Source organism: Pelophylax lessonae (assembly GCF_965119305.1).
Source record: "Pelophylax lessonae genome assembly, contig: HAP1_SCAFFOLD_258, whole genome shotgun sequence".
In the NCBI taxonomy this organism is placed as follows: Eukaryota; Metazoa; Chordata; class Amphibia; order Anura; family Ranidae; genus Pelophylax; species Pelophylax lessonae.
Window position 1 is genome coordinate 163,503 of NW_028120082.1, and position 21,562 is coordinate 185,064.

The 21,562-nt window shown below is 49.1% G+C and overlaps 1 protein-coding gene across 1 annotated transcript in view; it reads right to left on the reverse strand.

The window, feature by feature from the left end:
• The window catches only part of LOC309543590 (ATP-dependent DNA helicase Q4-like), a 73,775-nt gene that overhangs the window by 38,427 nt on the left and 13,786 nt on the right, over positions 1 to 21,562 (reverse strand). The window contains exons 6-13 of the mRNA XM_082276052.1: positions 21,266 to 21,402; positions 19,853 to 19,936; positions 19,170 to 19,358; positions 18,903 to 19,085; positions 17,704 to 17,887; positions 17,339 to 17,616; positions 9,791 to 9,928; positions 8,197 to 8,371 (exon numbers count right to left, since the gene is read on the reverse strand). Of these exons, the coding sequence (XP_082132178.1) occupies positions 8,197 to 8,371; positions 9,791 to 9,928; positions 17,339 to 17,616; positions 17,704 to 17,887; positions 18,903 to 19,085; positions 19,170 to 19,358; positions 19,853 to 19,936; positions 21,266 to 21,402 (1,368 nt within the window). The remainder of the gene's footprint in view (positions 1 to 8,196; positions 8,372 to 9,790; positions 9,929 to 17,338; positions 17,617 to 17,703; positions 17,888 to 18,902; positions 19,086 to 19,169; positions 19,359 to 19,852; positions 19,937 to 21,265; positions 21,403 to 21,562) is intronic.

Here is a 21,562-nt window from a genome sequence, read left to right on the forward strand (position 1 = left end):
ACATGCCGCTCAACGCGATGGGATGCCAACTGCAATCCTGACTGAAAACTCAATTGCTTCTCTCAGCAACCTTAACTATAAAAACAACGTTTTCGTGGGGCATCAATGATCATGAGGAAGGTGAGGTATCAGCCCAGAGCTACATGGCAGGACCTGGTCAATGACCTGAAGAGAGCTGGGACCACAGTCTCAAAGAAAACCATTAGTAACACACTACGCTGTTATAGTTTAAAATCCTACAGCGCACGCAAGGTTACCCTTCTCAAGCCAGCGCATGTCCAGGCCTGTCTGAAGTTTGCCATTGACCATCTGGATGATCCAGAGGAGGAATGGGAGAAGGTCATGTGGTCTGATGAGACAAAAATAGAGCTTTTTGGTCTAAACTCCACTTGCCGTGTTTGAAGGAAGAAGAAGGTTGAGTACAACCCCAAGAACACCATCCTAACCGTGAAGCATGGAGGTGGGAACATCATTCTTTGGGGATGCTTTTCTGCAAAGGGGACAGGACGACTGCACCGTATTGAGGGGAGGATGGATGGGGCCACGTGTTGCGAAATCTTGGCCAACAACCTCCTTCCCTCAGTAAAAGCATTGAAGATGGGTCGTGGCTGCGTTTTCCAACATGACAACGACCCGAAACACCCAGCCAGGGCAATTAAGGAGTGGCTCCGTAAGAAGCGTCTCAAGGTCCTGGAGTGGTGGCCTAGCCAGTCTCCAGACCTGAACCCAATAGAAAATCTTTGGAGGAGCTGAAAGTCTGTATTGCCCAGCAACAGCCCGAAACCTGAAGGATCTGGAGAAGCTCTGTATGGAGGAGTGGGCCAAAATCCCTGCTGCAGTGTCTGCAAATCTGGTTAAGAACTACAGGAAACGTATGATCTCTGTAATTGCAAACAAACATTTCTGTACCAAATATTAAGTTCTGCTTTTCTGATGCATCAAACACTTATGTCATGCAATAAAATGCAAATTAATTATTTAACCACTTGCCGACTGCCGCATGAATATTTACGTTGGCAGTCAGCCCCTAACAGGCAGAGCGACTTAGGGCTACGTCGCTAGCCTGTAAGGGTGTGGGGAGCGAGTGTGCGCCACCGGAGGCGCGCTCCCACTTGGTCACGGACCCCCCCGCGCGTGTGCCACTCGCGATCGTCCGTGACAGCGGGAGAAAGGCAGTCGGCTGATGTAAACACAGCCGCCTGTCAGTTCTCCCTGTGTAAGAATGGAGATCATACGGTTCTACTATGTAGGATCATTGATCTCTGTTCTTACACATCAAGCCACAGCCAATCACAGTTAGAATCATGCCCCTAGGACACACTTAACCCCTCCCTCTCCAATACAGTTAACCCCTTCCCTCCCAGTGTCATTTTTACAGTAACAGTGCATATGTATAGCACTGATTACTGTAGTAATGTCACTGATAACCCCAAAAGTGTCAAAAATGTCAGTCAAGGGTCCGATCTGTCTGCCACAATGTTGCAGTCCCGCAAAAAAAAAAAAAAAAAAAAAAATCACAGATCGCCGCCATTACACATTAAAAAAAAAAAAAAACAACAAAAATTACAAAAATCTTTCCCTTAGTTAGTAAACGCGATAACTTTTGCGCAAACCAATCAAAATACTTTTTTTTATTTTTACATTTTTTGGGGGGGAATTTCATATAAAAAAATTTGAAAAAAATGGATTTTTGTAAAATCTTACCGTAAAATCCTTTTCTCTTAAGCTCATTGACAGACGTAGTCCTCCTTGATTAATATCAACTCGGGTTATACTGCCCTCTACAGGAGTAGGACTAGACAGGAAAGAAAACGTTCTGGCCACACCTTAGGGGCAGTCCCAGAGGGTATATCCTCTCTCTCTGCTACAGGATGTCAGTTATGTCACAAAGCAGTGTCAGAGAATTTAACCCAACCCAACTCAAAAACAGAGGGGCGGGTACTACGTCTGTCAATGAGCTTAACCGCTTGCCGACTGCGCACAGTATATTTACTGCGGCAGTCGGCCCCGGCCAGGCAGAGTGACGTAGGTCTACGTCGCTCGCCTGTCACTCCTTCCAGAGCCAATAGCGGGCGGGCGCGCGCCCGCCGAGGCGCGCGCCCGCCTCGGCTCGTTCACGGAGGAGTGCGGGAGTGTGACTGGCGGACCCGATGTCCGCCGGTCACACTACGATCGCCGCTACAGCGGGAGAAAGACAGAGCGGCTTGTGTAAACAAGCCACCTGTCAGTTCTCCCTGTGTAAAAGTGAAGATCAAACAGTTCTACTATGTAGAACTGTTGATCTTTGTTTTTACACTAGTAGACCTGTCCCTGCACAGTTAGAATCACGCCCCTAGGACACACTTAACCCCTCCCTGTCCAATACTGTTAACCCCTTCCCTGCCAGTGTCATTTTTGCAGTAACAGTGCATATATATAGCACTGATTACTGCAGTAATGTCACTGGTACCCCCAAAAGTGTCAAAAATGTCAGTCAAGGGTCCGATCTGTCTGCCGCAATGTCGCAGTACCGCAAAAAAAATCGCAGATCGCCGCCATTACTCGTTAAAAAAAAAAACACCAAAAATGACAAAAATCTTTCCCTTTGTTAGTAAACGCGATAACTTTTGCGCAAACCAATCAAAATACGCTTTTTGCGATTTTTTTTACCAAACATAGGTAGCGTAAAACAAATTGGCCGAAAATTTTAAAAAATTTTGATTTTTACATTTTTTTTTGGGGGAATTTCATATAAAAAAAAGTGAAAAATATTGTTGTTTTTGCAAAAATTACGCTCTTTTTTTGTTTATAGCGCGTGATCAAAAAATCGCACAGGTGATCAAATACCACCAAAAGAAAGCTCTGTTTGTGGGAAAAAAAGGACGTGAAATTCGTTTAGGTACAGCGTCGCACGACCGCGCGATTGTCCGTTAAAGTCACGCAGTAAAAAATCGCAAAATAACCCCTGGTCTTTTAGCAGGAAAATCCTCCGGTGGTAAAGTGGTTAAGAGAAAAGGATTTTACGGTAAGATTTTACAAAAATCCATTTTTCTCTGTCGCTCATTGACAGACGTAGTCCTCCTTGATTAATATCAACTCGGGACGTCCCAAAGCAGTGCCACAAATGAGGAGTGGGAAAATGGAAATCAAAATCCAATCTAGAAGGCCCAACCGGTGCCAACTAGAAGTTTTAGAAGCTCATCAATCAAAAGATGAGACTCAACTGAAATTCCAATGGAAAAAAACCCTCGAGGTAGACCACGGTCTCCTCAAATTGCGGCCTGCAAAACCTTGTGGCCAAATGAGGCATCCGCCGATGCCATCACATCAACTTTATAAAATTTTGTAAAGGTATGCACCGACGACCAGGTGGCCGCCTTGCACACCTGGACCACTGACGCCTGATGGCGGAAGACCCAGGAAGTACTGAGCGCTCGAGTGGAGTGCGCCTTAACAGGGAACGGAGGATTCCGACCCTTAATAGAATAAGCCTGTACCACCGTCTGTCTGATCCATTTGGAGATAGTCGCGGCAGATGCAGGCAACCCCTTTCTGGGGCCATCCGTGATCACAAAAAGTGAACCCGTGTTACGGAACGATTCCGTAGTTTTCAGGTATACCCTGATTGCCCGAACCACATCTAAGGAATGCAACGCAAACTCCCGAGGATGATTGGGTTTAGGACACAAGGAAGGTAGCCCAATATCTTCATTCAGATGAAAGTCTGAAAACCACCTGAGGAAAAAAGATGGCTTCGGATGAAGAACTACCTTCTCCCTATGAATCCCCAGATATGGGGAATGACACAATAATGCGGCCAGTTCTGACACCCTGCGTGCAGAAGTGATAGCCACCAAAAAGGCCACCTTCTGGGATAAAGTAAGCAAGGGAATCTCCCTGATATTTTCAAAGGGAGGTTTCTGAAGAACCGTCAAAACCAAATTAAGATCCCAGGGCGGGAAGGGCGTGCGCACTGGCAAAGCCAGGTGCCGCACCCCCTGGATGAAATTCCGCACCAGGGAATGAGTAGCCAGAGGCCTCTGAAAGAAGATTGCTAACGCTGAAACCTGACCCTTGATAGTGCTCAAGGATAGTTTCTGCTCAACCCCCTTTTGCAGAAAAGCCAAGATTCGGGTCACCGAATAGGTACGTGGGGGAAATCCCAAAGATTCACACCACGCAATATAAATCTTCCATGTGCGATAATAGACTTTGCTAGAAGTCGCTTTCCTTGCTTTAATTAGAGTAGGAATAACTGAAGCTGACAATCCTCTGTCCTTCAGTACCTGGGTCTCAATAGCCAGGCCATTAAAACCAGCGACTGTAAAGCACGATGGAAGATCGGTCCTTGAGACCGCAGATCCTCCCTGAGAAGAAGTCTCCAAGGAGCGTCTGCGACCAGCCTGCCCAAGTCGGCGTACCCGGCTTGACGAGGCCAGCTCGGAATTACCAGGATAACTGGAGTTCCCTCCACCTCTATCCTGCGGAGAAATCTCAGCAGTAATTTGAGAGGGGGGAAGACATACAGTAGCTGATACTTCCCCTACTTGGCGCTCAGCGCGTCTGCTGCGTCCGCTAGAGGATCGCGGGCGCGAGCCCTGTTGAGCCAACCTGCCAACAGATCCATATCCGGGGTGCCCCAATGAAGGGACAGCTGGTGAAATACCTCTGGATGAAGAGACTATTCCTCTTGATTCAGAATCTGACGGCTGAAATAATCTGCCTGTCCAACCCCGTGATAAATATCGCGGAGAGAACTGGAACAACTGTTCCCCCAATAAGAATGTTGGCCACTTCTATGGCCGCCAGAGCACTCTTGGTGCCCCTTGGTGATCGACATAAGTCATGACCGTGGCATAGTCCGATTGGATCGGAACCGGACTGCCCTGGAGCTGCTCGGTCCAGTAAATCAGACAAAGTCTGATCGCTCTCAGTTCCAACACATTTATCGGTAACCTGGAATTTATCAGAAGAAATGACTTCCCCTGGCTGAGCATCGGAGACCGAAGCCACCAGACCAGAGCCTCCCTGGTCCGCTCGCTCAGTCGGATCCGATTGTCCAGGGAATCGGGATTCCGATTCCATATGAGAAGAATCTCCTCTTTGGAGAATTCGGGTATGAGACTGGGTATACGGTACTGCCTCTAAGGGGGCGACCATCAGTCCCAGCCAGTTGACGGACAGCAACATCCGAATCATTGACTGAATCTTCTGGAGTTTCTCCGCATGGAGAAACACTCTTGCCAAGGATGTATCCAAAATTAGGCCCAGATAGTTCAGTCTCCTGGTGGGAACCAGGGATGATCTTTGGGAAAAGCAAAGAAAACGCTGATGTCCTGCGAAGATGGGGATATAAGGATAGGCATCCTAAATGTCTATGGACGCCAGGAAATCCCCCTGATGCAGGGAGGCCACCACTGTTCGGATGGACTCCATCTCTCCCAAGACCAGAATTGGATGCACCTAGCCCTCTTTCCGGGGCATTGTGAACAGGTTCGAATAGAACCCCTGAAACTGTCCAAGGAACGAGAACTACCACTCCTTGTTGCATCAAGTCCATTACTGCCCCCCGCAAAGCTTTTTAAGCGACCCGGGGATGTCGAATATTGGAAGGGAAGAATCGCACCGGTGGAAGTGATCGAAACTCGATCTTGTATCCCGACCATATGACCTTGCGAACCCCTTTATCCGGGATTCTGGAAAGCCATGGATCCAGAAACCGGTGAAGACGTCCCCCCCACCCTAGAGATGGGTGGGGGCCCATTCTGTCAATCCAACGGGATAACAGTGGCTTTATTTAGTCTGGAAATCGGTGAGTCCACTATTGGTGGTACCGTCCATCTTTATAATGAGGGATTCCTCAAAATGATAGCGCCTAGCAATGCGTTTGGAAATAGCAGGGGTTCGTTTTCGGACGACCCCATTTGGGCAAGGGAAACCCTTCCCCATTTTGGTAGGCTTGCTAGTACCAAAAAAGGAATACGAGTCTCAGCTACCTCTGCCGGTGTAACCTCAAGATTTAAGGTTTCCCGGACAGACACAACTAGTGCATCCACCAACGCTTCTTGTGCTATGGCGGAGGCAGAAGCGTCCTCCTCACTGTCTGAGGAGACCGTACCCGAGACAACAACCCCAGGAAAGGGGCTGCAATGACCAGCTCAGAATCCGTATCTGAAGTATCAGATGACATAGGGACCCCCGTCCCTGACAGGCTACCTCCACCCGGGATACCAAAGACTCCAAAACTGCTGATAATGCATCATCACAAGTGGGGTACTGGAGGGTCCTGCGGCCACCCTGAGGGGATCAGGTGGGGATACATGTGTGGCAGGGTTCATGTAACAAGACTTTTGCCAGCAAACACAAAAAAATTAATTGCAAGAAAAAAAAACAAAACATTTTTTTTTTTTTCTACTTAGACCCCCAGCGCAATAGCGCCCCTCAGTCTACCTGCTTGGACCCCTCAGAAAGAGAGAGAGAGAGAGAGAGAGAGAGAGAGAGAGAGAGACCCCAAGCTCACCTGATGCACAGAAGTTTCTTATCAACTTGCTTCCAGCACTGTCTGTTACAGACAGGAAGTCTTTGGCTTGCTTTCCTGGGCCAAGGAGGCGGCTCCTCCCCTTTACACGCCTTCCGGCGCCTCCCAATTACTCCACGAGGTGTTTGGTCACCTCAAACATGGCCGCCCCCATGCTGGAGACACGAGGCTACGCCAATATGGCGGCCTCCTGCGATCTGCAGGAAAATGGCGGCGGCCTGTGTAGGATAGCGGCGGCTTGCAAGCTAGCAGCAGCCTGCGGGAGGTGTGCATTCGGCCTGTGCGGCCTACAGGAATGCCTCGGCCTGCGGGAGGCTGTGCGGCCTGTGGAAGTGACCGGCTTTCTGGAGGGATGGCGATCTGTGGCTGCAGTAACTCAGGCATAGGCATCGGCCTGTGTACACACTATGACAGGTAGGATACCTCTATACCTCAATAGTAATGCCTTTTAGTAGTCTGCCACTGACTTCAGTCACCCTTACAGTCATATAGTGACTTTAGATAGTCAGCTCCCAAACCAAGTCTCCTGGTTTCTATTCACAAAAATCACACTCAAATTGGGGGATCTGTGACCTGTTATAGGATAGAGGGGAGACCCAGAAACTGAGTGTCCGACCATCCCAGAGAGGGGCCCGCGTCCACCAACAAACCCGCCAGGGGGAGAGGGGGAACATTCTACTCACCATACCGGAACCAGGCGGGCGCCAACTCCTGACAGAACCCCTCTCCACCGAGGTGGGGGGGCTGTCGACCAATACGGACGCCGTGACTCATGGTCATTGGCGTCCAGGCGAGACGTTTAACTCGCAGGGTCAGTCCCCGTCCAGTGGGACTATGTCGCGGCTGACCCAGCGCGGAGCTATGGCCTGCACGCGCTCGTAGGCTGAACTGGGGTGACCACTGGATCTCAGCATCCAGCCCATCGCCCAGTTTCAGCTTTCTTGCTTGAAGATCTCACAGGAACACTGGAGAAAAAAGCTGCCTAAAAAAGTATTTCTAAAAAAAATCCTGCCAGGACCGAAGATCCTAGCAAGGAATCTAGGTCCTTACTCCTAACTAGACAGAAAAAAACTGATTTGCTGTAGCAGGAAGTGAGAGGATATACCCTCTGGGACTGCCCCTAGGGTGTGGCCAGAATGTTTTCTTTCCTTTCTAGTCCTACTCCTGTAGAGGGCAGTATAACCTGAGTTGATATTAATCAAGGACTACGTCTGTCAATGAGCGACAGAGAAATATTGTTATTTTTTCAGAATTGTTGCTCTTTTTTTGTTTATAGCGCATGATCAAAAAAAAATCGCAGAGGTGATGAAATACCACCAAAAGAAAGCTCTGTTTGTGGGAAAAAAAGGACGTCAATTTCGTTTAGGTACAGCGTTGCACGACCGCGCAATTGTCCATTAAAGTCACACAGTGCCGAATCGCAAAATAGGCCTTGGTCAGGAAGGGGTAAAATCTTCCGGGGCTTAAGTGGTTAAAAATCATACAATGTGATTTTCTGGACTTTTGTTTTAGATTCCGTCTCTCGCAGTTGAAGATTATCTATGATAAAAAAATGACAGACCTCTACATGCTTTGTAAGTAGGAAAACCTGTAAAATCGGCAGAGTATCAAATAATTTTACCGATTAATTTGCTGGTAAGAAAGAAGAATGTAACCATAAAATTCTGTACGGATCTCACCTTCCTCCCGGACATCCAGCGCCTGCACCGTCTCCTCTATAGGAAGAACTCGCTCATGTCTATGGCACGCCCGCTCCACCACTTTCTCCACACATGGAGGTTTGTTCCCGGCCTCTTCCTCACCATCACATTGTTCCAGGAAATCCAACATTTCATCATCCTCCAGCTCACAGCCCTGCAGACCAGAAGACGGGGAGTAGAAGGAGGAGGAGGACACCGGTTATGAAGACACCATACAAAGGTCTAGAGGTCATGTTCTACTGATCAGATAATGCACAAAGTGATATATAGAGATATCTAGTACTATAGGAGAGCCGCACTCAATAGCAGCAATCACTTGATGAACTGAACGATATCGGCACTTACAGTAGCTGTGATCACAACTAACCTCTGCAGAACATTCCAACCCCCCCCCCCCCAACGTCCTCATCTATACAGAGCAGCAATCAAGCTTGGACAACGGGGGCCTTTGCAATGGTGCCACAGCCCGGGAAGGGTCTTTGCCGGCAAGGAAGCAGCAACACAACACATGGAGGCAGCAGACAATGAACCATTGGGTAATGTCTCATATCCGCTCACTAGGTGACAACAGTAAAAGGAGAGCTGGCAAAGGCGCCCTTCTTGTGTCACCAACCCATTTAGCACCCGGCAGATGCATGGTAAGCAATGCTGGATTTACCAAGACCCACAAATAACAGGAGCTACGCAGAGGTCCAATGGTCACCACCTGGGCTTTTACTGCAGCCAATAGGGCTCCCTATAAAGGATGCCTGTACCCCAAAACAAAGGTCAGAAAACCGAGGACACAGGACAAGGAAATAGAGCAATAGAATCAGCCCCCTGATGATGTCAAGTGTGACAAAACATGTTGGGATGTTGGGAGGAGCCTAACCACATGATGCTGGTATGTTGTTGGAGGTCGGCCATTTTTTTGGATAAGAAACAGACATATGCCTTTTATCTGTGGATGTAATGTGAGTACCCTGTGTGCAGAGTTTTATTATATGTTTAATAAAGCCCTTTCAAGGATATCTGTGCAATGATATTGTTATTTTATCACGAGGAACTCTTCTATGTGTTGGGTCCATTCCCCTGGACAAACAGTTTTTTGACATCTATGCTACCTGCTTGGATTTGCCTGTTGGTCTGTGACAGATGCCGGCTTCTTTTGGTTTACCCTGATTGAACGCGGTTTTCTTTAGACCATCTGGTAAGAGGCTGCATGTTTATACCTTCCTGGTGGTGGAAATACCGACAGCACGTGTTTTGTTTTTTATCTTCACTGGGGGATCGGTTTGGAACTTTGTATCTCATATATGTATGTAACTTATATTGAATTCCTGATTATCCTTTACCAAGAGGACTGCTGCTTTTTTACCCTTCTTGGACTCTTCTTATATTCTCTTTTACATTGTTTTATATATTTATGTCCTAGCGCAATCTACTCTTCTTTATAATAGAATCACACGGTCCCTCTCCTCCAGGTCTGCTGCCACCAGGGTGGTGGTCCTATAAATGGGACCTTATATTTCACAGAATAAAGAGCATTATTATATACAGCAGAAGGGAGAGAAACATGTTAGGCAGATCTCACCCCCCGCAGAGCATCGCGCTTCTTCTGGAGGTCACGGCACTTGCACTTAGGAAACACTCTCTGGACGAGTTTCTTCACCGTAATGTAATCCACGGAATCGGCGAACACATGTCTGCGCAACTCATCCAAATCCTGCGCCTGAAAACACCAAGAGTGACTCAACTAAACACAAGATTTAGAAGGACAAACAACTGCCACAGCAACCAATCAGATGTCACCCTCCACCCTTCCATAAAAGTAACAGAAGTAACAGGACAGGAAATAATTCTTTCTGCACCAAAACCCCATTAGCTGCAGACCCAGGGGAGCACAAACAACCCCCACCCCAGAATCAGTCCCTGCTACAACATGATATCCAATGAGCCTCCAACCCTTCTGTAGATAAGGACCTCTCCAGTCCTCCACTAAAACGTGATATCTAATGAGCCTCCAACCCTTCTGTAGATAAGGACCTCTCCAGTCCTCCACTACAACGTGATTGTGACGTGAGACACTTTGGTTGGGGGGCTTGTGGAACCCCAATTGCTTTAGGGAGGTTGGGAGACCCCTTGTCCAGCATCCCCAGTCCCTCTTATGTGTAAATCACCCTGTGTCTATAAGGGGCACAGGGTGACCAAAAACCCTAGTCAGGCCAGCTCTGCACTAATCAGACTCTTGCTGGGGGGGGTGTGTTACACTTTAATGCTGTCTATTGTTCTTTGGGATCTCGATGCCGGTGTGTCTGGCCTGGAATGAGATTCCTGATTGTTCAGGTGTTTGTGTCATCTATTGTTTACCTGCTAGCATTCTGTGCATTCCGCCTAGGCTGATTTAAGTGCTCAGTTAATTGGTATGTTAATGATATCATGGTCAGCCCTACCTCGTTATCGTAGCTATTGTGTGATATTTTGTGTAAATATTTGACTGGCCAATGACATACTTCTCCAATGTATAAAAGTCTGTGAGTTGGTTTTAATAAACAGTCCATTCTGGTTTCACTCCAAAACTTGTACTGTCGAGTTATTGGGGTAACTATAGCCAGAATCACGGATCCCGTGTTCCAGAGCTTAGGAAGCAGGTTACTGGCGGAGATACCCAGTCGTTGGTGTCCGGATTCCGTCACATTGGTGGCAAGCGGTGGGACGCTTCCTGCAGTCTGGGACATCCAAACCTCCACCGGGATCCAAGATAGGGATAGCAGACTTTGGTCAACCCAACGGAGATATGGACCTGGCATCAGAGTTTGAGGGGGTGCTGCGGATCGCCCTTTCAGTATACCCCAGGACGGTCTCTGCGGATCAATACCTGGAGCTCAGGCAGCATATTCGGGTGGGGCTCTGGCTTGGAGCCCTCCAGCTTGCTGGTATATACCAGGGAAAGTGCTTTCCAACCCCAGGGGAACAGGCCAGTGATCAACGGAAGTTGCGGATGGCATTCCTGGGAGAGCGGCCCCAGGAGCAATGGGTATCGGAGTTGGACAGGCTGGTCCAGCAGGAGATAGAGCTGGACAATCAATATCGGGCTCTGCAATGGCACGCAGAGCAGAAATATTTAGGAGAGACATCAGAATGCTCTCCGGAGGGATATGACTTTGGTGGCCCTGGATTGCTGTGGGAGAGCCTTACAGATGTCTTTGTGTTTGGGGATGAAGGGGAACCTACCCTTGAGAACCTGCAAGAATACAGAGAGGCTATGCTCCGTCTCACAGGGGTCTCAGAGCTTGAACCTGATCTAGAACACTTGGTAAGGAAAGAACAGCATCTGGAAAGGGCATACAGGAAACTGCTAGGACACGTTCAGCAGCATGCCTATGAGTCGGCAGTGGAAACTCCGGAGATTGCTGTTCCCAAAGCTAAAGTGCTGACAACAGGGCAGAGCTCTGCTAGCCTCTGCCCAGCACCAGTAACATCTTCTGGATTCCACAGAAAGGAGATGGTGAACCTCGATCCCCAGACACCACCAGAGACTGGGGATTTAATAGACTTTTCTATTGAGGAGGAACAACCCGGTGAGACTCCTGCAGAACAGCTCACTTCAGAGCATGGCGCTGTGGACCCCTGCATACAACAATCGGTGGCCCTGAAGGATGTGTGCAAGGTCACCGATGTTTCAATTTACTTCCCAGTGGAAAAGCTGGAAGCTGGGCAGAACGCTACTGGTCTCTGCCCACAACAGTCTCTCCTTGGTTGGAGAGACAGTACAGACTGGGGGTACTGTGAAGACCCACCGATGGCTGGTGGAGATGGGACCGCGGTCTCTGCACCAGACCTACAGGGATGGTGGATGGCCGGTCCAGATCCCCCACCTACCCCGCAGGAATACAAGGAGGAGGAGGTAAGTGATCCCTCCTCTCTACAGCAGACCCCCAACCAGGTTCTGGGGGTAGTATTCGCCAACCCCAACCCAGCAGAAGGGCTGGCAACAGAGCAGAGCGCTGCTGGCCTCTGCCCCCAACTAATAGAAGATGGATTCCCTGTGGTAGTGGATGAGACTTTGGTTCCCACGTACACAACCCCAGAAAAAGGTCTGGCATTGGGACAGGAGGATGTCAGCCTTGTTGTGCAATCACTGGTGGATTTTCATACAGAAAAAGTATATGAGACTACAGTCTCCACCTGCATACCCCAGGGATGCTGGGCAGTCGGCCCAGATCCCCAACAGCATGATGGAGTGATCCCAGTCACCCTGTCTTCTCTCCAGCGGCTAAATGGACTCCAGGGAGAAGGACCAGTCCACACTTCTCCCCAGCAGGGGTTTTGTTCTACAAGAGAGGCAGAGGTTGGCTGGGTGAGTAACGATCTGTTCCGGACAATTTGTTTGGGGTACTGTGTGGGTGCAGACATTGGGGGACTGGAACTACGGACTAACTTCAAAGTCAACCCGTTTGGGGTCTCCTTCTGTGTTAGTCTCCTGCCAAAAGGGGAGATATGTGACGTGAGACACTTTGGTTGGGGGGCTTGTGGAACCCCAATTGCTTTAGGGAGGTTGGGAGACCCCTTGTCCAACATCCCCAGTCCCTCTTATGTGTAAATCACCCTGTGTCTATAAGGGGCACAGGGTGACCAAAAACCCTAATCAGGCCAGCTCTGCACTAATCAGACTCTTGCTGGGGGGGGTGTGTTACACTTTAATGCTGTCTATTGTTCTTTGGGATCTCGATGCCGGTGTGTCTGGCCTGGAATGAGATTCCTGAATGTTCAGGTGTTTGTGACATCTATTGTTTGCCTGCTAGCATTCTGTGCATTCCGCCTAGGCTGATTTAAGTGCTCAGTTAATTGGTATGTTAATGATATCATGGTCAGCCCTACCTCGTTATCGTAGCTATTGTGTGATATTTTGTGTAAATATTTGACTGGCCAATGACATACTTCTCCAATGTATAAAAGTCTGTGAGTTGGTTTTAATAAAACAGTTCATTCTGGTTTCACTCCAAAACTTGTACTGTCTAGTTCTTGGGGTAACTATAGCCAGAATCACGGATCCCGTGTTCCAGAACTTAGGAAGCAGGTTACTGGCGGAGATACCCATTCGTTGGTGTCCGGATTCCGTCACAGTGATATCTAATGAGCCTCCAACCCTTCTGTACACAAGGACCTCTCCAGTCCTCCACTACAACGTGATATCTAATGAGCCTCCAACCTTCTGTAGATAAGGATCTCTCCAGTCCTCCACTAAAACATGCTATCTGATGGACCTCCAACCCTTCTGTAGATAAGGACCTCTCCAGTCCTCCACTAAAACATGCTATCTGATGGACCTCAAACCCTTCTGTAGATAAGGACCTCTCCAGTCCTCCACTACAACGCGATATCTAATGAGCCTCCAACCCTTCTGTAGATAAGGACCTCTCCAGTCCTCCACTAAAACGTGATATCTAATGAGCCTCCAACCCTTCTGTACACAAGGACCTCTCCAGTCCTCCACTACAACGTGATATCTAATGAGCCTCCAACCCTTCTGTACACAAGGACCTCTCCAGTCCTCCACTACAACGTGATATCCAATGAGCCTCCAACCCTTCTGTACACAAGGACCTCTCCAGTCCTCCACTACAACGTGATATCTAATGAGCCTCCAACCCTTCTGTACACAAGGACCTCTCCAGTCCTCCACTACAACGTGATATCTAATGAGCCTCCAACCCTTCTGTAGATAAGGACCTTTCCAGTCCTCCACTACAACGTGATATCCAATGAGCCTCCAACCCTTCTGTAGATAAGGACCTCTTCAGTCCTCCACTACAACGTGATATCTAATGAGCCTCCAACCCTTCTGTACACAAGGACCTCTCCAGTCCTCCACTACAACGTGATATCTAATGAGCCTCCAACCTTCTGTACACAAGGACCTCTCCAGTCCTCCACTACAACGTGATATCTAATGAGCCTCCAACCCTTCTGTAGATAAGGACCTCTCCAGTCCTCCACTACAATGTGATATCTAATGAGCCTCCAACCCTTCTGTACACAAGGACCTCTCCAGTCCTCCACTACAACGTGATATCTAATGAGCCTCCAACCTTCTGTACACAAGGACCTCTCCAGTCCTCCACTACAACGTGATATCTAATGAGCCTCCAACCCTTCTGTAGATAAGGACCTCTCCAGTCCTCCAGTAAAACATGCTATCTGATGGACCTCCAACCCTTCTGTAGATAAGGACCTCTCCAGTCCTCCACTAAAACATGATATCTGATGGACCTCCAACCCTTCTGTAGATAAGGACCTTTCCAGTCCTCCACCACAACATATTTAATGCAGCCCTCACCATTTCCACTCGCTTGCTCGCATTTGGCGAGTGGAAATTAGCTGAGGGCGAGTGTGGAGCAGAGGGTAGACTAGGCCGACACTTTCCTGGCTGATCGCTTCTGGCAGAAGCAGTGCAGATTTTTTTACAAGGCATCAGAGCTTCTGTCAGAAGCGATCGTCCAGGAAACTATCAGGAGGAGAGCCGGCCGGATCACACAGAGCGGGGATCACTCACTGTGACACAGCTTGGATAGGAAACGCCAGCCGCTGTCCAACAAAGTCCCGCCGGTGATAGACAGCACACAGTTTCAATGCCGGTCCAGGAGGCGGGACTTTGTTTGACAACAGCCGGTGTTTCATCTCCAAAGTGCGTAACAGCAGGAGATCCCTGTTCTGTGTGATCCGGTCAGCAATCCTTTCGATTCTTCCCTGTGATCCCTGCTGCACTGATGAGGCTGCACTGATGGCCACTAATAGGCGGCACTGATGAGACTGCACTGATATGCTTTATGTTAATATTGTTAAAGTTGTGGTTAATATTTTAGTAACTTAATTACTGCATAAAACATTTAATAGTGTAATTTCATGAGAAAATTTATGAGGGCGTGTTTAGGGGTGGATTTTGGGTTAGGACAGGGTGGGGGTTGGGTGAGGCAACTGGAAGTGAGTAACTCTTAAGACCTGGCTAGTAGCTCAGAACTTGAAATTTTGAGCCCTGATCAAATTAACCTCCAACCCTTCTGAAGACAAGGACTTCTCCAGTCCTCCACTTACAACATGGAGATCCAACGGACCTCCAACCCTTCTGAAGACCATGAATTTTCCAGTCATCCGCTACAACATAATATCTGATGGACCTCCACCCCGTCTGAAGACAATGAAATCTCTGATCCTTCACTACAACGCGATACCTAAAGGACCTCCACCCCTTCTGAAGACAATGAAGTCTCTGATCCTTCACTACAACGCGATACCTAAAGGACCTCCACCCCTTCTGAAGACAATGAAGTCTCTGATCCTTCACTACAACGCGATACCTAAAGGACCTCCACCCCTTCTGAAGACAATGAAGTCTCTGATCCTTCACTACAACGCGATACCTAAAGGACCTCCACCCCTTCTGAAGACAATGAAGTCTCTGATCCTTCACTACAACGCGATACCTAAAGGACCTCCACCCCTTCTGAAGACAATGAAGTCTCTGATCCTTCACTACAACGCGATACCTAAAGGACCTCCACCCCTTCTGAAGACAATGAAATCTCTGATCCTTCACTACAACGCGATACCTAAAGGACCTCCACCCCTTCTGAAGACAATGAAATCTCTGATCCTTCACTACAACGCGATACCTAAAGGACCTCCACCCCTTCTGAAGACAATGAAATCTCTGATCCTTCACTACAACGTGATACCTAAAGGACCTCCACCCCTTCTGAAGACAATGAAATCTCTGATCCTTCACTACAACGTGATACCTAAAGGACCTCCACCCCTTCTGAAGACAATGAAATCTCTGATCCTTCACTACAACGCGATACCTAAAGGACCTCCACCCCTTCTGAAGACAATGAAGTCTCTGATCCTTCACTACAACGCGATACCTAAAGGACCTCCACCCCTTCTGAAGACAATGAAGTCTCTGATCCTTCACTACAACGCGATACCTAAAGGACCTCCACCCCTTCTGAAGACAATGAAATCTCTGATCCTTCACTACAACGCGATACCTAAAGGACCTCCACCCCTTCTGAATACCATGAAGTCTCTGATCCTTCACTACAACGCGATACCTAAAGGACCTCCACCCCTTCTGAAGACAATGAAGTCTCTGATCCTTCACTACAACGCGATACCTAAAGGACCTCCACCCCTTCTGAAGACAATGAAATCTCTGATCCTTCACTACAACGTGATACCTAAAGGACCTCCACCCCTTCTGAAGACAATGAAGTCTCTGATCCTTCACTACAATCTGATACCTAAAGGACCTCCACCCCTTCTGAAGACAATGAAGTCTCTGATCCTTCACTACAACGCGATACCTAAAGGACCTCCACCCCTTCTGAAGACAATGAAATCTCTGATCCTTCACTACAACGCGATACCTAAAGGACCTCCACCCCTTCTGAAGACAATGAAGTCTCTGATCCTTCACTACAACGCGATACCTAAAGGACCTCCACCCCTTCTGAAGACAATGAAATCTCTGATCCTTCACTACAACGTGATACCTAAAGGACCTCCACCCCTTCTGAAGACAATGAAGTCTCTGATCCTTCACTACAATCTGATACCTAAAGGACCTCCACCCCTTCTGAAGACAATGAAGTCTCTGATCCTTCACTACAACGTGATACCTAAAGGACCTCCACCCCTTCTGAAGACAATGAAATCTCTGATCCTTCACTACAACGCGATACCTAAAGGACCTCCACCCCTTCTGAAGACAATGAAATCTCTGATCCTTCACTACAACGTGATACCTAAAGGACCTCCACCCCTTCTGAAGACAATGAATTCTCCAGTCCTTTGCTACAGTGCGATATCTGATGGACCGCCAACCATTCTGAATACAATAAAATCTCTGATCCTCCGCTACATTGTGATACCTAAAGGACCTCGACCCCTTCTGAATACCATGAATTTTCCACACCTGCACTACAATATCTGGTGGACCTCCAACCCTTCTGAAGGCAATGAATTTTCCAGTCATAGCTATGGGTCAGTCCGAGAGAAAGCAGCAGTGACTCAGGAATGTCTGTAATGTGAATGAGGCCCAGCAGGAATCTTTGTATGCGTTTTGTATTGGAAGACTTACATTGGGGTCTAGGAAGAGGTGACAATGGGCATCCTTGCCGTCTCGCCCAGCTCTGCCAATCTCCTGGACGTAGCTCTCAAAGTTTTTAGGCATATTGTAATGGATGATCCCTCTGACGTCAGATTTATCCAAACCCATCCCAAATGCCACAGTAGCCACGACGATTCGAAGCTGACCGCTCATGAAGTTGTTCTGTACCCGCCGGCGCTCGGCAGCCGACAACCCTGCGTGGTACGAATCCGCCATCCACTTCAGTGGGCGGCGAATCTTCTTTCTTGCTGCAGAAGAAGAAATGATAACGTCTATATTAGATTCCTTGATTACCTCATATTAATGATAGTGACTGGAAACCATCTTATTCCTACCCAGCGCCTTCTTCCTGTCACACTCCACTGACTCATTCTCCTCCGCTGTGCGACTCACTATCACCCCCTGCAGGCACGTACGAAGCAACGCTGCCAAGCGCTGGGTCTCCTCCCTTCGTGTGCAATAGATGATTACAGAATCCAGGCAACCAAAACGATCACCTTTTAGGAGTGTAACGAGAGCCTGAAACAAAAAGTGCCAGGTGAGGTGGGTGAGGGGGCAGGAGGCCTGTGAGATGGGTAGAACCGTCTGGGGGAGGCAGGAGGAGAGATAGGCATGAAGTGAGTAGGGAGAGGTGTGAGGCACCAGGTGAGCCAGAATAGTCACAAGGTGAGGCGGGAGAAAGGAGAGGCACCAGGTGAGCCAGGTGAGGTGGGTGAGGGGGCAGGAGGCCTGTGAGATGGGTAGAACCGTCTGGGGGAGGCAGGAGGAGAGATAGGCATGAAGTGAGTAGGGAGAGGTGTGAGGCACCAGGTGAGCCAGAATAGTCACAAGGTGAGGCGGGAGAAAGGAGAGGCACCAGGTGAGCCAGGTGAGGTGGGTGAGGGGGCAGGAGGCCTGTGAGATGGGTAGAACCGTCTGGGGGAGGCAGGAGGAGAGATAGGCATGAAGTGAGTAGGGAGAGGGGTGAGGCACCAGGTGTGCCAGGAAAGTCACAAGGTGAGGCGGGAGAAAGGAGAGGCACCAGGTGAGGTGGGTGAGGGGGCAGGAGGCCTGTGAGATTGGTAGAACCGTCTGGGGGAGGCAGGAGGAGAGATAGGCATGAAGTGAGTAGGAAGAGGGGTGAGGCACCAGGTGAGCCAGGAAAGGCACAAGGTGAGGCGGGAGAAAGGAGAGGCACCAGGTGAGCCAGGTGAGGCATGAAGTGATGCAGGAGGGGGATAGGCATGAAGTGAGGCGGGAGAGCGGAGAAGCATAAAGGTGAGCCAGGAGAGGTTCCAGATTAGGCAGGAGAGGACAGAGGCACAAGGTGTGTCAAGAAAGTAGAGGTACACCAAATGAGGCGGGAGAGGCACAAGGTAAGGCAAAAGAGGGAAGAAGCAAAAGGATAATCGGGCGAGAGAAAAAAAAAAAAAAAAAAGAAGAAGCCTCTCCCAGTCATTATCGATAAATATATATATATTCAATATAATTGTATCGCCCCCCCCCCCCTCTTCCCCACAAAAGCCTAGCGAGAACAAGAACACAATGAGGTCACCTGGTCCCGATCTTGGTCCATGGACACAGATAGGTGTAAATTAGGAGGTACAGCTGCCAGCCGCAGAGGCACCTTGCCGATGTCCAACACCTCCAGGTGACGAGCTACATCTTGAGCGGTACTCAGGGTGGCTGTGGCTGTAAGGCCAAGAAGACAATGAACACCGAGGCGTTCCCGAAGAACCTAGAAAAGAGGAGGAACAGCGTGTGAGCTCCTCACTGAGGAGTTCCAGGACTCCTTTCCCATCTCGGAGACGTTCATACTCACTTTACACAGCCGAAGGTAACAAGGCCGGAAGTTGTGGGACCACTCCGAGACACAGTGAACTTCATCTATACATGCAAAGGCCACTGGGGGGAGCTGGTCAGCAGGGGGCAAACAACTGGATCCCGACAGACCTCCACCAACCAGAGCCTCTGGTGAAAGGAGCAGCACATGCACCTTGCCTTGTTTTACCTGAAAAGACCAAATGATTTACAGGGAGGAAAATCAGTTCTGTATACCCGACCAGCAACATAACAGGACCATGGTACAGCGAACCCCTAGTGCAGTGATGGGGAACCTTGGCACCCCAGATGTTTTGAAACTACATTTCCCATGATACACATGCATTCTGCAATGTAGTTGAGCATCATGGGAAATATAGTTCCAAAACATCTGGGGTGCCAAGGTTCCCCATCACTGCCCTAGGGGGTCCTCTTCAGAAAAACACCTCCTGTATATAAAAAAGGATCCTAAAAGGTCTGTCCCTGTAACATTACCATTATATTATTATGAAAAAGCTGATTTATCTGGAATCTTCCACTTCCACAAGTGCTCGTCTCCTCCACCTCCACAGAAGAGGACTCTTCTAGAGGACTAGTACACCCTACAAGGAGGACTAGAACACCCTACAAGGAGGAAGGCGAGGGCAACGGACATAACTGGGTACAATACATAGGAGACCTCACCTTCTCTACAGCTGCTTCTCGCTGAGTCTTTGTCATGTTGGAGTGAATACACACAGCTTTCAGGTTAGAGGGAAGACCAGAAACCTAAAGGGGTGGAATGAACAGTATTAGCAAGAACTGCAACAATCATCAGCGCATGCAAGTCACTAATCCAGACCTGGAACCCCAACATTCCCAATCACTGTGCCTCGAAATGGAACCCCATCACCTCTATTCACCTCATCCAGACCTGGAACCCCAACATTCCCAATCACTGTGCCTCGAAATGGAACCCCATCACCTCTATTCACCTGGTCCAGACCTGAAACCCCAACATCTCCAATCACTGTGCCTTGAACTGGAGCCCCATGGCCTCCATTTACCCCATCCAGACCTGGAACCCCAACATCCCCAATCACTGTGCCTCGAACTAGAACCCCATCACCTCTATTCACCTGGTCCAGACCTGGAACCCCAACATCCCCAATCAATGTGCCTTGAACTGGAACCCCATCGCCTCCATTTACCCCCTCCAGACCTGGAACCCCAACATCCCCAATCAATGTGCCTTGAACTGGAACCCCATCGCCTCCATTTACCCCCTCCAGACCTGGAGCACCATCACGTCTATTCACCCCATCTAGACCTGGGGCCCCAATGTCCCCAATCACTGTGCCTTGAACTGAATCCCCATCGCCTCTTTTTACCCCGTCCAGACCTGGAGCCCCATCGCCTCTATTCACCCCATCCAGACCTGGAGCACCATCGCCTCTATACACCCTGTCCAGACCTGGAGCCCCATCGCCTCTATATACCCCGTCCAGACCTGGAGCCCCATCACCTCTATTCACCCCCATCCAGACCCGGAGCCCCATCGCCTCTATTCACCCCATCCAGACCTGGAGCTCCATGACCTCTATACACACCAATCAGATCTAGAGCCCCATCGCCCCTATACACCACATTCAGATCTGGAGCTCAATTGTCTCTAATCACCCCATCCAGACCCAGAGCCTCTTCACCTCCATCATACCTCCCGACCTGGAGAAGACCCTTCAGCTTCATTATCCCTCCAGACCTGGGAGGAGACCCTTCACCTCCATTATCCCCCCAGGCCTGGAGGAGCCCCCTTCACCTCCATCATCCCCCCCCCCCCAGGCCTGGAGCCCCTTCACCTCCATCATTCCTCCAGACCCAGAGCCCCTTCACCCCTATCATCCCTCGAGACCCAGAGCCCCTTCACCCCTATAAGCCCAGGGCCCCTTCACCTCTCCATCCCTCCAGACTCGGAGCCCATGCTCCCTTGCTAATACTTTCCAAAACATAACAGAAAATACACCCTGGTAAACCCCTGCCATACTGTGCAGTGTATAACACAGCTGGAAGGTGGAGTAACTATTCCCTTTTAGGACAATGCTCAGTGGAAAACATTACCTGGTCATCCATCAGTGACACTAGCGGAGATATAACCAGTGTAATGCATGGAGACCTCTTTGCATACAAATATGCTGGTAGCTGATAACACAGAGATTTCCCCATTCCTGTGGAGAGGATTACCAGGGAAGACAGACCTGAAATAACAGAGATGGTTAGTGAGAAGACAGGAGTAGAAGGGAGGCAACTTTATGCAAACTGATGGAAGAATATTGCCACGGATAATTCTGCAGCTTGTTCCCCAAGACAGAGGAGGACAGGAAAATGCTGCAAAACCCCCAGTGCAGGTACCCGTCT